We start from the raw sequence: 15,764 nt of genomic DNA on the forward strand, positions 1-15,764 counted from the left end.
CTGCTCGGTTTGTGCCCAGTGTAGGTTAGTTTCCAGATGTGGCCACAAGATGGCACCCCAACCCACTGGGAATGCTAAGGCTCTGGGCCTTGGAGAGCAGCATAGAGGATGTGCCAAGCTGGACAAAGGCCCAGCGGCTGGACTTGGGCCAGTTCCAGAGCCTAGCAGGACCAGATCTTAGGCTTACAAGTGCCAAGTGTGAGAACATAGGCCAAACTTGGCTTCAGGACTCCCTTCACCTTTTTCTAGTCTGCTCTCAGCCCCAGCTCCTCCTTGAGACATTCTCACCACACAGCTTGTGGAAACCCTGCACACCCTCCCTTCCACTCAGAAAAGAGAAATCCCAGAGCTGAGGTGTTAAAGGATAGAGGGCTTATTATTATTCCTATCCAACAATAAAGAAGCCGAGGCAGAGAAGTTGAATAACTTGCCCAAGGTCATAGCTAATTCAATGATGGAGCCGGGATTTGAATACAGGCAGCCAGGCCCTAGAGTCTATGTTCTTGACCACTGAACAGCACCAGCCCACTGGTAGTTCATTGCCCCCTCTTCTCACCAGCCACTGATCCCAATGACCTCCTGGCATGGGACCACAAGCCTTCCTCTGCAAGGGAGGGGACAGATGGCTATGAATAAGGGGGGTACTGCTCAAGTGGAAAGGGGTGAGGGTCTTGGCTGGCCTGAGGGGCTATGGTTAATGGTTGTGGGCAAGAAGCCAAGGCTCAGGCAGCAATCCTCCCCCCACCCCCATTTCTCTGGGGGCTTTTTTTTCTCTCTTTCTGTGTTGCCCTCAGTTTTTCTGGGCTTCTGCAAATGCCAGCCTTTCACAGTGTGAAAAGGAAGTGAGAGAAGGGACTTTTATGTCCCTGCTTAGGATGGGGGGGGCATTCTTTGGGGCTTGGGCTGGGAATTGCCATCAAGGATCAAGGTGAGAATCCTAAAGTGGGACAGTGTGGGGCACCTCAGGGACAGCTCCCCTGTCCCCTGGGAAGCTCTTCTCTCCAAGCCTTCTCCGCTTGCCATGTAGGGGATTTTAGGGTGTAGCAGACCTTTTCACATTTCCCCTCACTCCAACCCTCACCTGCCTCTCTTTTTCTGGTACATCCTCCAGGGCCAGGCCTGACCAGGGCTCCTAATCATTAACCTTCCCCCTACTAGCAGCCTCTCTCCTTCTCTCCATCTCTCCACCTGTCCACCACATGGGGTACTCTTTAGCTTCCTTTTGTGGCTCACCACGGGGTAGTGGCCTGAGTGGGCTCTTCACTGACTCCCTGAGAGATCCTGGGTATGACCTTCCCCCTGACACAGCCTTGGTTCAGGGCTCCAGACTCTCCTGGCCTCTGACACTGGGATGCTAGGATCCTAGGTCCTCTCTTGGCCTTTCTCAAATCATCTAGCCCTGAACGAGGAGGTGCTGTGTTCTGGGCACTGTGGAGGAAAGCAGATGAGCAGCAGCCCTGGAGGAGCTGATAGTCCATTTAGGGGAAAGAGATGAGCTATAGTGGAGGCTGGGGAGCGATACTCTGATCCAATGTGGTCCTTCCTGCAGGAGAGGGAAGAGGGGGAATCCTGGGCCTCTATGGCTGGCAGAAACACCGAAGGCTTTCTGAGAGAGAAGAGGGGTTGGACATCTGGCTGGAAGGAAGAGAAGGTTTGGAAAGGTCTCTTTCTGGTCTCTCCCCATCTTGATATCTCCCAGACAAATGTGTGCCTGTGTGTGCCTGTGTGTGCATGCGTGTGTGTCTCTGTGTGTGTCTGTGTGCGTGTGTGTTCATTTCTCTGTGTCCACCTTTTCCTCTTCTTCCTGGGGTTTCCCCATTTCTCTGTTTTATCCCTCCTTGGATTGGGACAGAGCTTCTGAGAGCCTGTGTCCTGGGGAATCTGAATTTGGGTGAGGCTGAGCTGCACCAGGTCAGGCCTCCTCCTGGTTAGGGGATGGGAATCACACCGGTCCTGGTGAGAGAGACATTCAAAAGCACTCTCATGCCTGCATTACTCTGAGATTGAAGGGGAAACAATTCCTGTTTAAATCAATCTCTGGAGGGAGAAGGTGCCATCCTAGCCCCAGACTACGGCCCTCTCTTTGCCTCTATCTCTGCCCCTGTTTCGGTCCTAACTCTGCCTCTCTCTGTTTCCGCCCTTGTCCTTTTCTCATCACTCATGTCATGCTCTGCCCCTTGCCCTTTCCAGCCTTCTCCACTCCTCCAAACCTTTCCCTACCACACACAGATTTCCCTGGGCTGGGATTTCCCTGGCCAAGTGAGGAGAGAGAGGTCTAAGGCACGGCTTTGTCCCCAGGCTCACAGCCGTGTCTGCAGGTCAATGTAGAGGGACAGCTGTCTGCACAGTTAGCAAGTGCCAACAGGTAAATAAGAGCCTCCTGTCTTCTTAATTAAATCGCCCTTTGCCTAGGCAGCCTTGTGTTCGATTGGGCTGGGCTGGGATCAATAAGCCTCTTTTCTGGTGCAGCCAACCCTGGAGCTTCGCCTGACCTCCCCAGCCCTGCTCAGGCCCACCTGCCCTCTTCCCCAAAAGCCTGGGAGCCCCTGGAGGGCAAGATGTGTTGTGCCCTTGTGCCTGGGACAGTGTATGGAACAAGGAAGGAGTAAAAGAGTGATTGAGTAAACTGAGGCACTGACAGCAAACATAGGCCAGAAAGGCTTGGAGGCCCAAACTGTAACCCCCATCCCCAAGATCAACTGTGAAGCTGTGAGAGTCACAGCCAGAGCTGCTCCCATCCAGCTCCCCCAGCACAACACCAGCTTACTGCCCAGGGAGGCTGAAGCCCAACGCGGAGAGGGGGGATGCCAATGTTCAGGACCACTAGGAGCAGTTGCTCCTTCTGACCTCTAAGGGCAGAATACCTTTTTCATAAGGGATCCCCACCTAGGGATCCAGAGCTAGTGTGGGAGGGTCAGTGAGCCGGCATCAGTGTGGCAGAGCCCGTGGCCCTCAATGGAAGACTAGGGTCAGCCTGGTGTTTGGAAGGGCCCAAGGAGAGCAAGGGGTCAGAAGGCAATCATACGGTTCCAGGATTATTGGGATGTTAGGAGGGCTTAGAGGGCAGCGTTGGGCGTTGTGTGTTTGGAGGATGTTATTTTGGAGTCCATTCAAGAGGGACCTATGACAGGATCACGGGGGTTCCAGGTTCCGCAGAAAAGGTCGGTATTAAAGGTTGCTTGGGGCCGCCAATACTGGTCCAGGTCAAGGTGTCTCTGATAGCGGTGGGGCGTCGCATTTCACTAGGGGATCAGATAGTCTGTCGTTTGGAAGGAGAGGAACGGATGCCGACGCCCTTCTAACCTCAGTCTGACCCGGGGGGCGCAGGCCTAGACGTCTCCCGGAGCCCCCGCCCATCGAGTGGCGCTCCCCCAGGGTGGAGCGTCGGCGGGTCCCCCAGTAGCAGCAGGAGCCTAGCGGGGCGGGCGCCCCCAGCGCCGGGGTTGAGGGAGGCCGGCTCCGCGCCTGGCTGGGAGGGGGGCGCGGAATCGGGGCTTTTTAGGACCCAGCGCGGCGCCTCCCTCCGGGGGCGAGTGCGGCTGCGCGCGCCGTGTGCTTGTGTCCGGAGAGCGGCGGGCTGGACGCGGACCGCGCGAGCGAGCAAGCGAGCCTAGCAGCAGCCCGGGCGGCAGCAGCGTCGCGGCGGCGGCGGCCGCTCCGCGCCTCGCCTCCCCGGCCTCGCCGGCTTCGCCGGCCTCGCCTCGCCGCGCCTTGACCCGCCACCCCCGCCTCCCGGTAGCGACCGCCGCAGCCCCCTCGCCTTGACCCGCACCTTCAACCGCCTGCCCGAAGCTGGGCGCGAAGCACGGGGCGCAGAGGCACCGGAGCCAGTGCCCACCGGCCTCGCAGACCGAACCCAGCCCGGAGAACCCGTGCCCGGCCCCGCGCAGCTCCGCCACAGCCCGGGAGCTGTCCCTTCAGCACCGCCGCCGGAGCCGGAGCGTAGCCCCACGGAAGCCTAGCTCAAGGCGGAGCGCGCACCGAGCGCAGCGCTCCGCGGCCGCCGCACCGAGCAGCGCCCCGGGTGCCCCTGCTCAGGGGGCCCGCCATCTCCTCCAAGAGGCGGGGAGAAGGAGCGAGGAGGGCGGGCGGGCAGGCAGGCGCGCCCGCCGCCGGGGGGAGCAGGCAGCCAGGCAAGGAGAGAGGGAGGGGGCCGGAGCCCGCCCTGCGCCCCAAGCTGCAGCTGGGCCACGCAGGGAGGAAGGCAACGGTCATCCATCTCCCCAGCGCCGAGAGCGCGCTGCGGCGACCACCGCACAGCAGAGCGCGAATTTCCCGGCCCCCTCTCCTCCCCTCCCCCTTCCGGGGGCTGATCTATCTGTCCGGCCTTTGGAGCAGCTGACCTTCCCCCAAAAAAGCTTTGTGTCAATTTCTTCATTTTCCCGCTGAGATGGGGACGGGAGCCCGGCCCCCCAACCCTCTCTTCCCTCCTCCCGGGGCTCGCCGCTGAGCGCCGTCCCTCTCCCTCCCTTCCTCCCTCCCTTTCTTCCTCCCTTCTTTCCTCCTCTGCCTCCTCCGCAGCCGGACCAGCTCCCTCCCCACATCTGGCGCCTAGAGACCCCTGGGATCCCGCGCACACTCCCCTGGACCCGCACCCTGCAGAAAGCGCCCCGAGGGGCTTGGGTCGCTCTTGGGGTGGCCAGAGCCACCATCCTCTGTACCCCCCGACGGCTGGGGGGAGGGGGGAGGAGGCCCCGCGCCCCCCTCCCCGGCGCCAACTCCCCCTGGCGGCCGCTCCCATGGGTGTCGCTGGGCCGCGCCATGCCTAAGGGGGCGCCGCGATGGGCCAAGGGGACGAGAGCGAGCGCATCGTGATCAACGTGGGCGGCACGCGCCACCAGACGTACCGCTCGACACTGCGCACGCTGCCCGGCACGCGGCTCGCCTGGCTGGCGGAGCCCGACGCCCACAGCCATTTCGACTATGACCCGCGCGCCGACGAGTTCTTTTTTGATCGCCACCCAGGCGTCTTCGCGCACATCCTGAACTACTACCGCACTGGCAAGCTGCACTGCCCCGCCGACGTGTGCGGGCCACTCTATGAGGAGGAGCTGGCCTTCTGGGGCATCGACGAGACCGACGTGGAGCCCTGCTGCTGGATGACTTACCGCCAGCATCGCGACGCAGAGGAGGCGCTCGATAGCTTTGGCGGAGCACCTCTTGACAACAGCGCCGACGACGCGGACGCCGACGGCCCCGGCGACTCAGGCGACGGTGAGGACGAGCTGGAGATGACCAAGCGCCTGGCGCTTAGCGACTCCCCGGACGGCCGGCCAGGCGGCTTCTGGCGCCGCTGGCAGCCGCGCATCTGGGCGCTCTTCGAGGACCCCTACTCCTCCCGCTACGCGCGGGTAAGTGGCAACCTATCCGCCAGAAGAGCCGGCTGCGGAAGGCAGGGTCCTCGGCCTCCCTGGGGCGGGGGTGGATTCTAGAACTGGCGCCTAGAGAGTTAGGACTGAAAGGAGTGTGTGTGTGTGTGTGTGTGTGTGTGTGTGTGTGTACATAGAAGAACGTGTATAAGAGGGAGGATAAGAGAGGTTGCTCTTCTAGGGTGACTAGTTTTGTAGGTGTGTAAGGTCTGTGTCTCTTTCACAAATTTAACACATGAGTGAGTACAAATGGGTGTTTGTGTGTATGAGTAGATTGTGTGTGCATATTTATGTAAGTATGGTGGTGTCTATTTGGGTGGGTAAATTATTAGTGGGAATGAGTGGACATGTGTGTATGTTTGAGTGCGCGGGAGTGCCTGTGTATTTGTGTCTTTGCAGATGTGCACTGGGAAGGTGTGAACTGCCCTTTAGATGTTGGTGTGGGGAGGGAAGCTGGGAGCCCTTCCTTCCTCCCAGGTAAAAGGCATCGGGGGCCAGTCAGGGCCTATAGAGGAGGGCTTGGCCTGGTCTGTTGCTTGAGACAGACCACCCCTCCCCAGGGGGCAACCACAGGCTGCTGTGAAGAGCCGGTAAAGGGGGAATCTTTATGGCTAATTAATAGCTTGGTAGTTGGTATGGGCCTGGGCTGTGGGGAGGGCGATGTGGCCCCTCTGAGACCTGCTCCTGGGAACACAGCCTGTCCTTCTTTGTCAAAAAGGGAGGGTTTTGGAGGGGGCCACTAGACTTACGCCTAGGCTTCCTCTGGCACCTGTCAGGGGCAGAGTAGGGGGTTCGGAGAGGGAACCTGCAAGAAGGTGTGTGAGAGGTGGGCGTGTCTTCACCGGCCACTCCCCTTTAGTGATAGCGGCTTGTTGCGGGAGAGAAAGGGCACCCTGGGGCTGACCTTGGCCTCTCAGAGACTTCTCTGGATTAGTTTCTTCATGTGTAAGATGGGAGAGGGTGTCTGGTGAAACCTAAGGGTCTTTACTGCTTCACTGAGCCCAAAAGGGAAACCCTGGTGGCAGGCACCTACCCTGGAGGAGACACCCCTCACATTCACGGGGCTCTGCAAGGTCTGAATGGAGTTGAAAGCATGAGGGGGAGGGTCGGAGTTGGGAATTTAAAGCAGAGCCACCCTCCAACCCCCTACCAGCCAAACCACTGCTCTTTTCTTTACTGCTCCACATCGCTTCCCTCCTGCCCCTGAGCCAAGGTGGGGAGGATGGGGCAGGGGAGGAGGCAGGATCAGTGCTGAGGATCAGTGGGGGAAGGGGACTTGGGGGGCACTGAGGTGTCCATGGGGAGAAAAGGGCTGTGTTTAGGCACAGGCCTGGTAGATTTGTGACTTAGATAAAACACTCAGTGTTTTAGTGGGTGAGGGAGGGGGCAGGAGGTCAGAGTCTTATACATTAATTAAATCCTAGAACAGACGTGTGCGACGCGGGGCAGTGGTGGTGGGTAGGGGATAGAATCAAGCTCCTCATTTTGCCACTGAAGGCCCTACACAAGGTCACTCAGGGAGCGAGAGGCGAAACAGGACTAGAACCCAGGTCTCCGGGGACCCCATCCTCCCCTGAACTGGCTGCCAGCTCCCTGCCATTTGCAGAATGCACTGGGACCCTCAGAGGTCTACCCTCCCCTCTCCTCTCCTGACAGAGGCCACCATAGCCAGGGGATTATGTAACTGGAAGCTGTGGCTGAGCTGTGGGGAAGGGCAAGAGGAGGGGGCCTGGGAGGTTGAACCAGTGCATGCTGGGGCTGGGGGCATGCTGGGCAAAGGCCCGAGTTAGAGCAGCTGCCCACTCAGCCTGCATTTGACCTTGGACAGCATCTCACCACCACCACCACCCTCCTCTGCCCAGGAAGGAAGGAGAAGACCCAACTTCCTCATTGTCCTTGCACCCACCTGGCTGCCTAGTAAGAGGCCGGATACCCCCACCCCAGCACTGGGACTCACCTTTAGCGTTCCGAGCTGTGTTCCTGACTTTCAGGATAGTCAGGGGACATGTGGGGCATGTTCTACCCCCATCGCTGCCTATCTCCTTTCATTTGCTGCTCCTAGGCCATGGGGTGGCCTTCACCCAATGCAGATAAATGGGCTGGTTAGTGTGTTAGGGGTCCTGCTGGCGTTTGAAACCTTACAGAAAAGTCCTGATTATCTCAAGTGTTCATTGAAGGGCAGACTCTAAGGGAAGAGCTGGGGCGTCGTGGGGAGGTGCAGGTGGGTTAGAAGCCCCCCCACCATCTGTACCACCACCTTCTTTTCCAGTAGCCTCATCGAGTCATTCCAACTCCTTTGGGTGACATATGAGGACACTGAGGCCCACAGAGGAGGGACCTGCCCAAGGGCACTCAAGAGCTGAGGGCAGAGGCTGGATTAGAACCCAGGCTTCCTGCCGCACGCCGGGCTGGCCTAGCTGCATTGCGCTGCCTCTCTGCGGCTCATCTCCGCGGGGACCAGCCGGCTGCCGGCCTGCCCTTCCTCCCCCTCCATCTTTGCTCTGCTGCTGCTGTCACCTTTGTTTCCCCCTCCCCCTCCTCAAACTGGTGGGTCAGGATTTACATTTTTATTCTAGATTCTAGACCAGAATCCTGGGTATGTGTGTGACGTTGTATGTATGTGTGAAAGAAAAGCTGTCTGTGTGTGAGAGAGAATCTGTGTAAGAGGGATTCTGTGTGGGTGTGAGAGACTCTTCATGTGTGTGAGAAAGGCTGGATACGAATAAAAATATGTGTGAGTGAGACTCCGGGAGTAGGGTGTGCATGTGTTTGCACGTGTGTGTGTGTGTGTGTGTGTGTGAGGTGAGGCTATGTGAGAGAGATTCTGTGAGTCTGTGTCAGAAATTCTGTGTGAATGTGAGAGAGACAGATTCTGTGTGTTTTGAGATGGACTTTGTGTGTGAGAACGAGACAGCGTGGGAGAGAGCGCGTACATAAGAAAGAGAGGGAGACTGTATGTGTAAGAGAAATGGTGTGCGTGTGTGAGAAACTTGAGCGGAGTGTGTCCCTGTGTGAGTGGATGGCTGTGTGTGGCGAGTGTGATATCGGACTTGTGAAGCTCCGCACGTGAGGCTGCGCGTGTGTAAGGCTGTGTGCATAAGACCGTCTGCGCCTGAGGCCGGACCCTGCGTGCGGCTCGGACTGTGTGTGTGTGAGGCTGTGTGTGTCAGTGTGGCTGTGGGTGTTTGTTTGTGACAGAGGCCCTGTGTTGGCCAGGTGCGGCTGTACCTTGAGGAGGGTGACTCCAGCCCAGCGTCCTGCTTGCCCCCCTGCTCTCCTGGTCCTCCTGAGCTGCCCTAGTGAGCCATGGTGCTCCTCGGTCCTGTCCTCAGTTGAAACACTGCTCTCGCCCAGGCCCGTTGTGGATGCGTGGATCAGACAGACAGTGAGGCCACCCTACCCTAGGCCTTCTTGCTGGCCCCGGAAGGTAAGGGCTATTTGGCTGGAGCGGAAGGTCCCATCTGACCCCTTGAGGGGTGACGGTGTGAGCTAGAGCAGCCAGTCCCCTGGGCCCTCTCTCCTGTGCTTGCCTGGGCCCCCAGGCTGAGGGGGTGAGGGCTGGGGAGGTGAGCTGGGATGGTCGTGACACTCTGTGGTAAGGGCCATGAGGGGGCTTCCCAGGGCTATGAGAGGTGGCAATGCTAGGGTGAGCTTTGGGGGGGCAGGTAGGAATTAGCCAGGCAGATGGCAGGGGACGGCAGTCCTGGCAGGCAAAGCCAGGAGGGTGGGGAGCAGGCAGGGCTGTTGGCAAAGCCTGGGGTGGCCCTGCCTTGAAATCTGCCCTTCTCTCTGCCTTGGGGGCCAGTGCAGGCCTTGGCTTTTATCTGTGATTTGCACGTTTTCATCAGGAACACTGTTCTGTGTCAGGTCAGGGCTAATGGTGGTCCTTGTTCTGTAGGCCAGAGAGTATCCTTGGTATGTGGTGTGCGTGTATGTGTGTGTGTGTGAGGACATCTGTCCCCCTTTCAAATGACCGTCACTTGACCTTCTAAATGACAAGGAAGTACCTGTGGTTCCCAAGCCGGGGAAAGACCCACCAGCCCACTGCCCCCCTCTCCTCTGATGCTGGCTCTCTGTCTCTCTGCCATGTCCCCTGCTTTTTGGGACCCGATGTAGCCCCAATTCCTCCTCAGCTCCCTGGGAAGGAAATGCACTTGGTGGCCGGAGTGAAGAGTCCAGCAAGAGACTTCTCTTCCCCCCTTGGGTCTTAGCTGACACAGGGCTCTTGGAGTCTTGGTAAGATGCAGAGGGAGAGAGCCACTATCGGGGACTTTCTAGACAGCCCCCCACCTCAGAGCCCGCCAGGGCCCCACCTCTAGTCACTGTAACATGTGAAGGAGACCTGTGAGCGGTGGAGAAGGGGCTGCTGGGTCACCCTCCCTGCCGCCACCCCAGATGCCCCCCACTACAGTGTGTCCCCCACTTGGTGTTTTTCTCCTTCCTGTGTTGCTTTTACAGGTGTCCTTGTGTCTCTGGATGGTACTTGCCCTGAACCCCCCGCCCCAGCTCCCTTGTCAGTAGTGAAAAATCACAAACGAGTGTCTCCCCATCCCAGTCTCTCAGCTCCTTCACCTCTAAAATGGGCCTAATGCTAGAGTCAATGACAGATTCACTGAGGTGATGCGTGGAGAGCCCCCAGTCACAGGGCCTGGTGTGCAGTAAGTGCTCGATAAATGTTGGTTGCTATTATCACTCCGATTGGTTGTGTTATCCTTCTACTTCATGGCTCCCTAGATTCCGTCCTTTGTCTCCACGTCCACCATCTTGGTGCAAACCACCATCGCTCCCTCAGACCCACCCCTCCAGCGGCTCCTAGCTGCTCTCCTGCCTTCGGCCCCCCGCCCCTTCAGTTCATTCTCTACTTGGCAACCTCAGAGAGAGGTCTCTTCAACTCACAAATCTGTCAGTCTATGCCCTTGCCTGTTTAAAACCCTTCGGTGCTTCCCTGGACCGTCTGTGGCCCCTTCGGCCCTGCCCGCCTCCGCCGTCTCCTCTGGCCTGGCTCCCCCACACGGTTCACTGAGCTGCAGCTACCCTGGCCTCATTTCAGTTTCTTGCCTATGCCAGGCACCCCTGCTTCAGGGCCTTTGCACATGCTGCTCCCCAGGGAGCACTCTTTCCTCCTGGTCTGCACCTCTTCGTCCTTCACACCCTGCTTAAAACATTGTTCCTAGGCAATGCCTTCCCGGACCCCGCACCCTGGGTCAGGGCTGAGAGTCCCTCCCTTCAGAGAAGCTATCTGGTATGTAATACAGTGTTCATTAGCAGCCTTGTTTGATTCAGCTTTGTCTCTTGCTCCAGACTCCAAGCTTCTTACAAACTCAGCATAACAGGAGCTACGGTTACGGCCGATGAGGAAGTTGAGGCCCCGAGAGCAGTGCTTTCCCAAGGCCAAATGTGAGCAGGTGGGGGGTAGGTTCAGATCTCTCGCTCCCAGCTCAGTGGCCCAAGAGCCCTCCTGCACCTTCCCCATGCCCCAGGCAGTGTTTAGAGTCCTGAGCCCTGGAGGCAGGCATCTGTGTTCCTTGACTCTGGGCAGGAGGCCTGCCATCTGCCAGAAGCTTTGGGAAGATTGGCTTGAGCTTCCCAGAGAGGCGGGAGGGTTGTCTTAGAGGTGGGGGAGGGAGTCTGGAGGGGGCTCATTTCAGGGCCCACTGCCTAGGCCAGGGATCTTGGGGCCTCCCAAGACAGCTGAATATAGTGCTATGGCTATTCTGAGCGGTCCCATGACCAGTGTGCTCACTCTGGACCGAAAGGTCAGGGCCTCGAGCTGCTGCCTCCCGTCAGCCCCTAAGGCGAGCCGCTGGCCTGAGCTTCCCTTTCCTGGGAGCAGGGTCAGGGGAAAAGGGGGTCTAAGAGGCTCCTGGGACTGTTGGCTGCCCAGGCCTTATTCATGGGGACCACTTGGGTGGGTGGTGGCGGCTTTATTCATGGCGACCACCTTCCACATGCATGGGGCTGTTGGAGAAGATCGGTGTTCCTGGGCCACCTCTAGCCACTACCCTCGTCGGTGGAGGAGAAGCAGGCTCAGAGAGGGGAAGACACTTGCCCAAGACCACACAGGGAATCAGTGAAACTCAAACTCTCACCCCAGGCTTCTCGGCCCAGGGCCTGGCCATGTGCATTTCTTTTGGCTCTCAGTTTTAACAGGACACCAAGTACCACCTGGGTATGCTGTTCTCTTACATACCCCCCCATTATTTCCCCACTGAGGGAGGGAGCTAAAGCAATCAGCTGCCCTCCCACCTCCTTTCTCCAAGCCTCCCCCCTCCCCGCCAAGGCCCAGCACAGCTGGTCGGGATGTCTGCAGGTCATTCAACCCAGAGTTGGCCCAAATTCTGTTCTTACCATCCTCCAGCAGGATTTTTCTAGAATCCCTTTCTCTTCTTGAATCATAATACTAACGGCTGCTATTTACGAAACCATTTACTATGTATCCTTCTTAAGGGCTTCATTTACATATTCTCATTTAATTCTCACAAAACTGCATGGAACTGTATCATTATCATCACGCCAGTGTCACAGATGAGACTGCTGAGCTCAAAGAGGTTAGGAACTTACCCAAGGTCACTTAGCTCCCAAGCGGGAGAGCCAGCGCTCAGACCTGAGCTGCCGGACACTGGAACTGTCTGTACCCACTGCTTAGGACTGCTGTTCCAGGAGAGTGGGGTCTCTGGCCCAGGCTTGGGTTTCCATCTGGTTCCCTCCCTCCCCCAGCAAACACTCTTTCCCCATAAGCTGTCCAGGAATCCTGCTCATTCGAGTTCTGGCCCCTGAACTTGGGCAGGTGAGGGTCCAGCCTCGTGGGCTAGGAGGTGTTCTGCAGCCCCCAGGAAGAGGTACTTCTGAGGTACCCCATTGCCCCCCACTAGCCGTGCAGGCCCTGGGGCTCCATATGCCTACGGGGAAATGACAGGGGGCTCAGGGAGGATCTGAGCTATCCTGCATGAGGTGGTAGATACATGGGGGAGGGAGGGGTCACACTGGGTCCTCCTCAGCACGGCATGCGAGGCCTTCTGCTCTGGAACCTGGCCATGAGCTGCTCCTTTCCGCCAGGCTCCTCCCTGGCCTCCTCATCTTCAGCCCTCATTCCAGCCTCTGGGTTTTTGCTCACCTAGTTCCCTCTCTCAGTGTCCCTTCTAGATTTGCTGAATGTGACTACCTTGGCCGCTCCTGCCCTAGCTGACCACTTTGGGGAGGGAGGGTTGGGCATGGGGTCGCCAGGCTTGCAGGATTTGAGCTGGAGGTCGGTGGGGCATTTCTGGGGCCTGTGGCTGGGACAGGCAGGCCCTCAGGATCAAGGACCAGCCCCGGTGCTTGGAGAGATGAGGCCACAGACAATTCCTCACTTGTGGGCATCAGGCAACTGACCAGAGCGAGATCTGTAGCCAGGCCATTAAACCCACCCAGGCTCCCTCGGGCAAGTCCGCCCGCTCCGGCTGCAGGCTTGCCTCTGTGAAATACACAGGTCGTTCCAAATGACCAAGTCCCTTCCCAGTTCTGACATTCCAGGAGTCTAAGAATTCTGGGCTTCGGCTTCCCAGAGTCGCTGTGGGAGCCTCGTTAGTCCTTCACTATCTCTCCTTCCACATCTTCAGGCCCGCTCCTCTCTAGGACGCGTCTGAGCTCTCCTGCCAAGGGCCCCGACACCAAACAGGCAGGAGCCCCAGGGAAGGGCTCTGAGGAGTTTCCTCCTTTCCTCCTACATCCGTTCAGGCTCTCTCAACCTGCTCTCATTTATTCCTTCAAGGCATAGTAATCACGCCCTGCCTGGGCTGCCACAGTGGCCGCTGTGACCCATCCCTGGCTCACCAGCCGCTCTTGGGCCCAAACCTGCAGGCCCCACCTTCCCCAGGGTGTGCCCTACTCAGGCCCAGCAGGCGGCACCAGCTTGCCCTCTTCTCCGACCGTTCTCTTGGCCGTCTGCCCTCTGGGAGCTGCAGAGTGGTGCCCTCAGAGAGGAGATGCCATGCCGGCCTGTAGGGCCTGGGGCAGGGCTGGGTGGCTTGCTTTGGTCAAGGGGCGCTGTGGAGACGGTGGCAGGGAGCTCCTTCTGTGCTGCTTGGGGCTGGGCCAGGGCAGGGCTCTTGGCAGTTGTTGGTCTGGGGGCTGCAGGGGTGGTTGCTGGAGGAGTCCCACCCGTGGCTGACTCTCAGATTACCTGGGCTGCTTCCAAAAGGTCAGGCTCATGGGCTCTGTCCCTCGAGAATCTGATTCCTCGATCTGGGGACAGGGGAGCTCGGGCTATTCGCTCCACTCTTGGGGGATGCTCGGGAGGGAGACCCCACTGGGGGCTGGGACACTGGGGCTCTTGCTGCTTGGTGCGGTCCTCTGACCACCAGCATCAATATCACCTGGGCACTGGGTAGAAATGAAGAGTGTCAGGCCTCACCGGGGACCTACTGATTCAGAACCTTCATTTGAACAAGATCGCAGATGAATCATACGCACGCTCGATCCTGAGAAGTGCTGAGGCGGGCAGCCATTGCCAGTTGAGGGGAAGTGTCAGGACGCAAAGAAGCCTGAATGGGTGTGTGCAGCCTGGCAGAGCTTCAGGGGGGTGATCTGTCCTTGTGCCCAAGACGTTGGCATCAGGGGGACGGGCCTGGGGGTGGGGGCCCAGGGCAGTAAGTGGCAACTGCATCTGTAAGTCCTCAGACCAAACCCGTTGGCTCCATCCTTGATTCCTTCCTTTCTCTCACACATCAGCAAATCCTGTTGCCTCCATGTTGAAAGCATCCCAGAACCCAGCTGCGTCACATCACCCTCCACCGCTAGGTCCCTAGTTGAAGCCACCATCTTCCCTCCCCTGGATTACTCTGAACTGTCCCCGCTCCGGCTCCTTCTCCGCACGCAGCCAGGGCCATCCCGGGTAAAATGCTAGGCAGACCAAGGCACCTCTATGCTCTGCTAACTCTGGCTTCCGCTCTCACTCAGGGAGGAGCCCAAGTCCTTCTGAGTGTTATAGGGCTCCGCATGAGAGCCTGGGGTCTCCCGTCTCCCATCTCCCGTCTGTTCTCCGGCCTCTCTCTTACTCCCCATTCTGGCCTCCTTGGTTTTCCACCAGCTCAGTGCTTGTGCTTCTGCCTTAGGAACCTTACTCTTGCTGTTCCCTCCACCTGGAGCACCCCCCCCCCCCCCGCCCCGCACTCACTCCCTCACCTGCTTCAGCTCTGGACTTGGATTCATCATCTCAGATCAGTGCCTGGCTTTCCCTCTCCCCATTTCATGCTCTCCTGTTTCCTCCATTTGCATTAACACCATCTAACTGTATTTTACTTATTTACCTTGTCTCTTGTCTGTTTCTTTCACTAGAAGAACCTTGAACAGGACATAGTAGGTGCCAAATAAATATTGAGAGGATGGAGAAGGAGGCCAGGGTTCAAGACCTAGGTCAGACATTGGCAGCACACCTTTGAGCCTGTTACTGGCTGACCCCCTTCAGCCTCCATCCCCGAGCCCGGAGCAGTGTTGGAGAGGCAGAAGCTGAGGGAGTGGTGGGAGGGCCGGAGGGTTCTGGTCAGGGCAGGTGCCACCTGCCCCTGTCACCACCCAGGGCCACATGAAGTTCTTCCCATCCTGGCCCCTCCACCTCCACCAACTCCTCCTTCACTCCGCTGCAGCCCCGTGAGCCCCCGGCCCGCGCCCCACAGCCAGAGCTCGGACGCTAAAAAACTATTTTCCCAAACCAGGACGCGTGAGCACTCACACAAGGACACAGGTGTCGCAGGGACAGTGTTCGCAGGCCCAGGTGGTCTGGCCAAATGCCCAGGTGTCACTTCTCTTGTGACTCCTCCTGGAGGCCAGCCAGGCTCTTTCTCTCTCCCTCCCTCTCTTGTTCCCTATCCTCCTCCTTCTCTTCCCTGCCTCTTCCGTCATCTCCTTCCCTCTGTGAGTTACTGGCTGTCAACACAGACTCTTCCCCTTGAAAGCCTAGGATGCTCTTTGTCCCAAGTTCCCCTGCTCGGAGTCCCAGTCACATGTTCCGCTGAAAGTGGGTGGGCCTCGAGTGTGACCTGGAGTCCAGCCTCTTGAGCCAGGAGGCCTGCATTCAAGTCCTGGCCCCACCACTTCCCAGCTGTGTGACCTTGGACAAGTTCCCTAACCTGTCTGTACCTCGAGAGGGATATTAATAGCAGCTGACTCATAGGGAAGTCGAGAGGCTTGAATGTGTTAAGCACTTAGCCCAGAACCCGAAACATAATAAGTGCTTAATTATCGTAGTTTCCATTATTGTCTTTTTGTCGGCACTTGGCTCTGGAAGACCCAAACCCGTCAGCTGTTCACTGTCTGCTTCCTTCTTTCAGCAACGGACTCTCCTTTCAAATAACTCTCTAGGGGTCACCTCGCCTACCTTGGCCCTGGGGACCCCTGCTTCCAGAGTCTGTCTCCCAG

The 15,764-nt window shown here is 58.2% G+C and overlaps 1 protein-coding gene across 1 annotated transcript in view; it reads left to right on the top strand.

Annotated features, from left to right (window-relative positions):
* Window positions 1–3,577: 3,577 nt before the first annotated feature.
* The window catches only part of KCNC1 (potassium voltage-gated channel subfamily C member 1), a 43,628-nt gene continuing 31,441 nt past the window's right edge, over window positions 3,578–15,764 (top strand). The window contains exon 1 of the mRNA XM_045796609.2: window positions 3,578–5,351. Coding sequence (XP_045652565.1) covers window positions 4,782–5,351 — 570 coding nt within the window. The 5' untranslated portion in view covers window positions 3,578–4,781. The remainder of the gene's footprint in view (window positions 5,352–15,764) is intronic.

Source organism: Ursus americanus, chromosome 24 (genome assembly GCF_024610735.1).
Source record: "Ursus americanus isolate L20-20 chromosome 24, mUrsAme1.1.p, whole genome shotgun sequence".
Taxonomy (NCBI): domain Eukaryota; kingdom Metazoa; phylum Chordata; class Mammalia; order Carnivora; family Ursidae; genus Ursus; species Ursus americanus.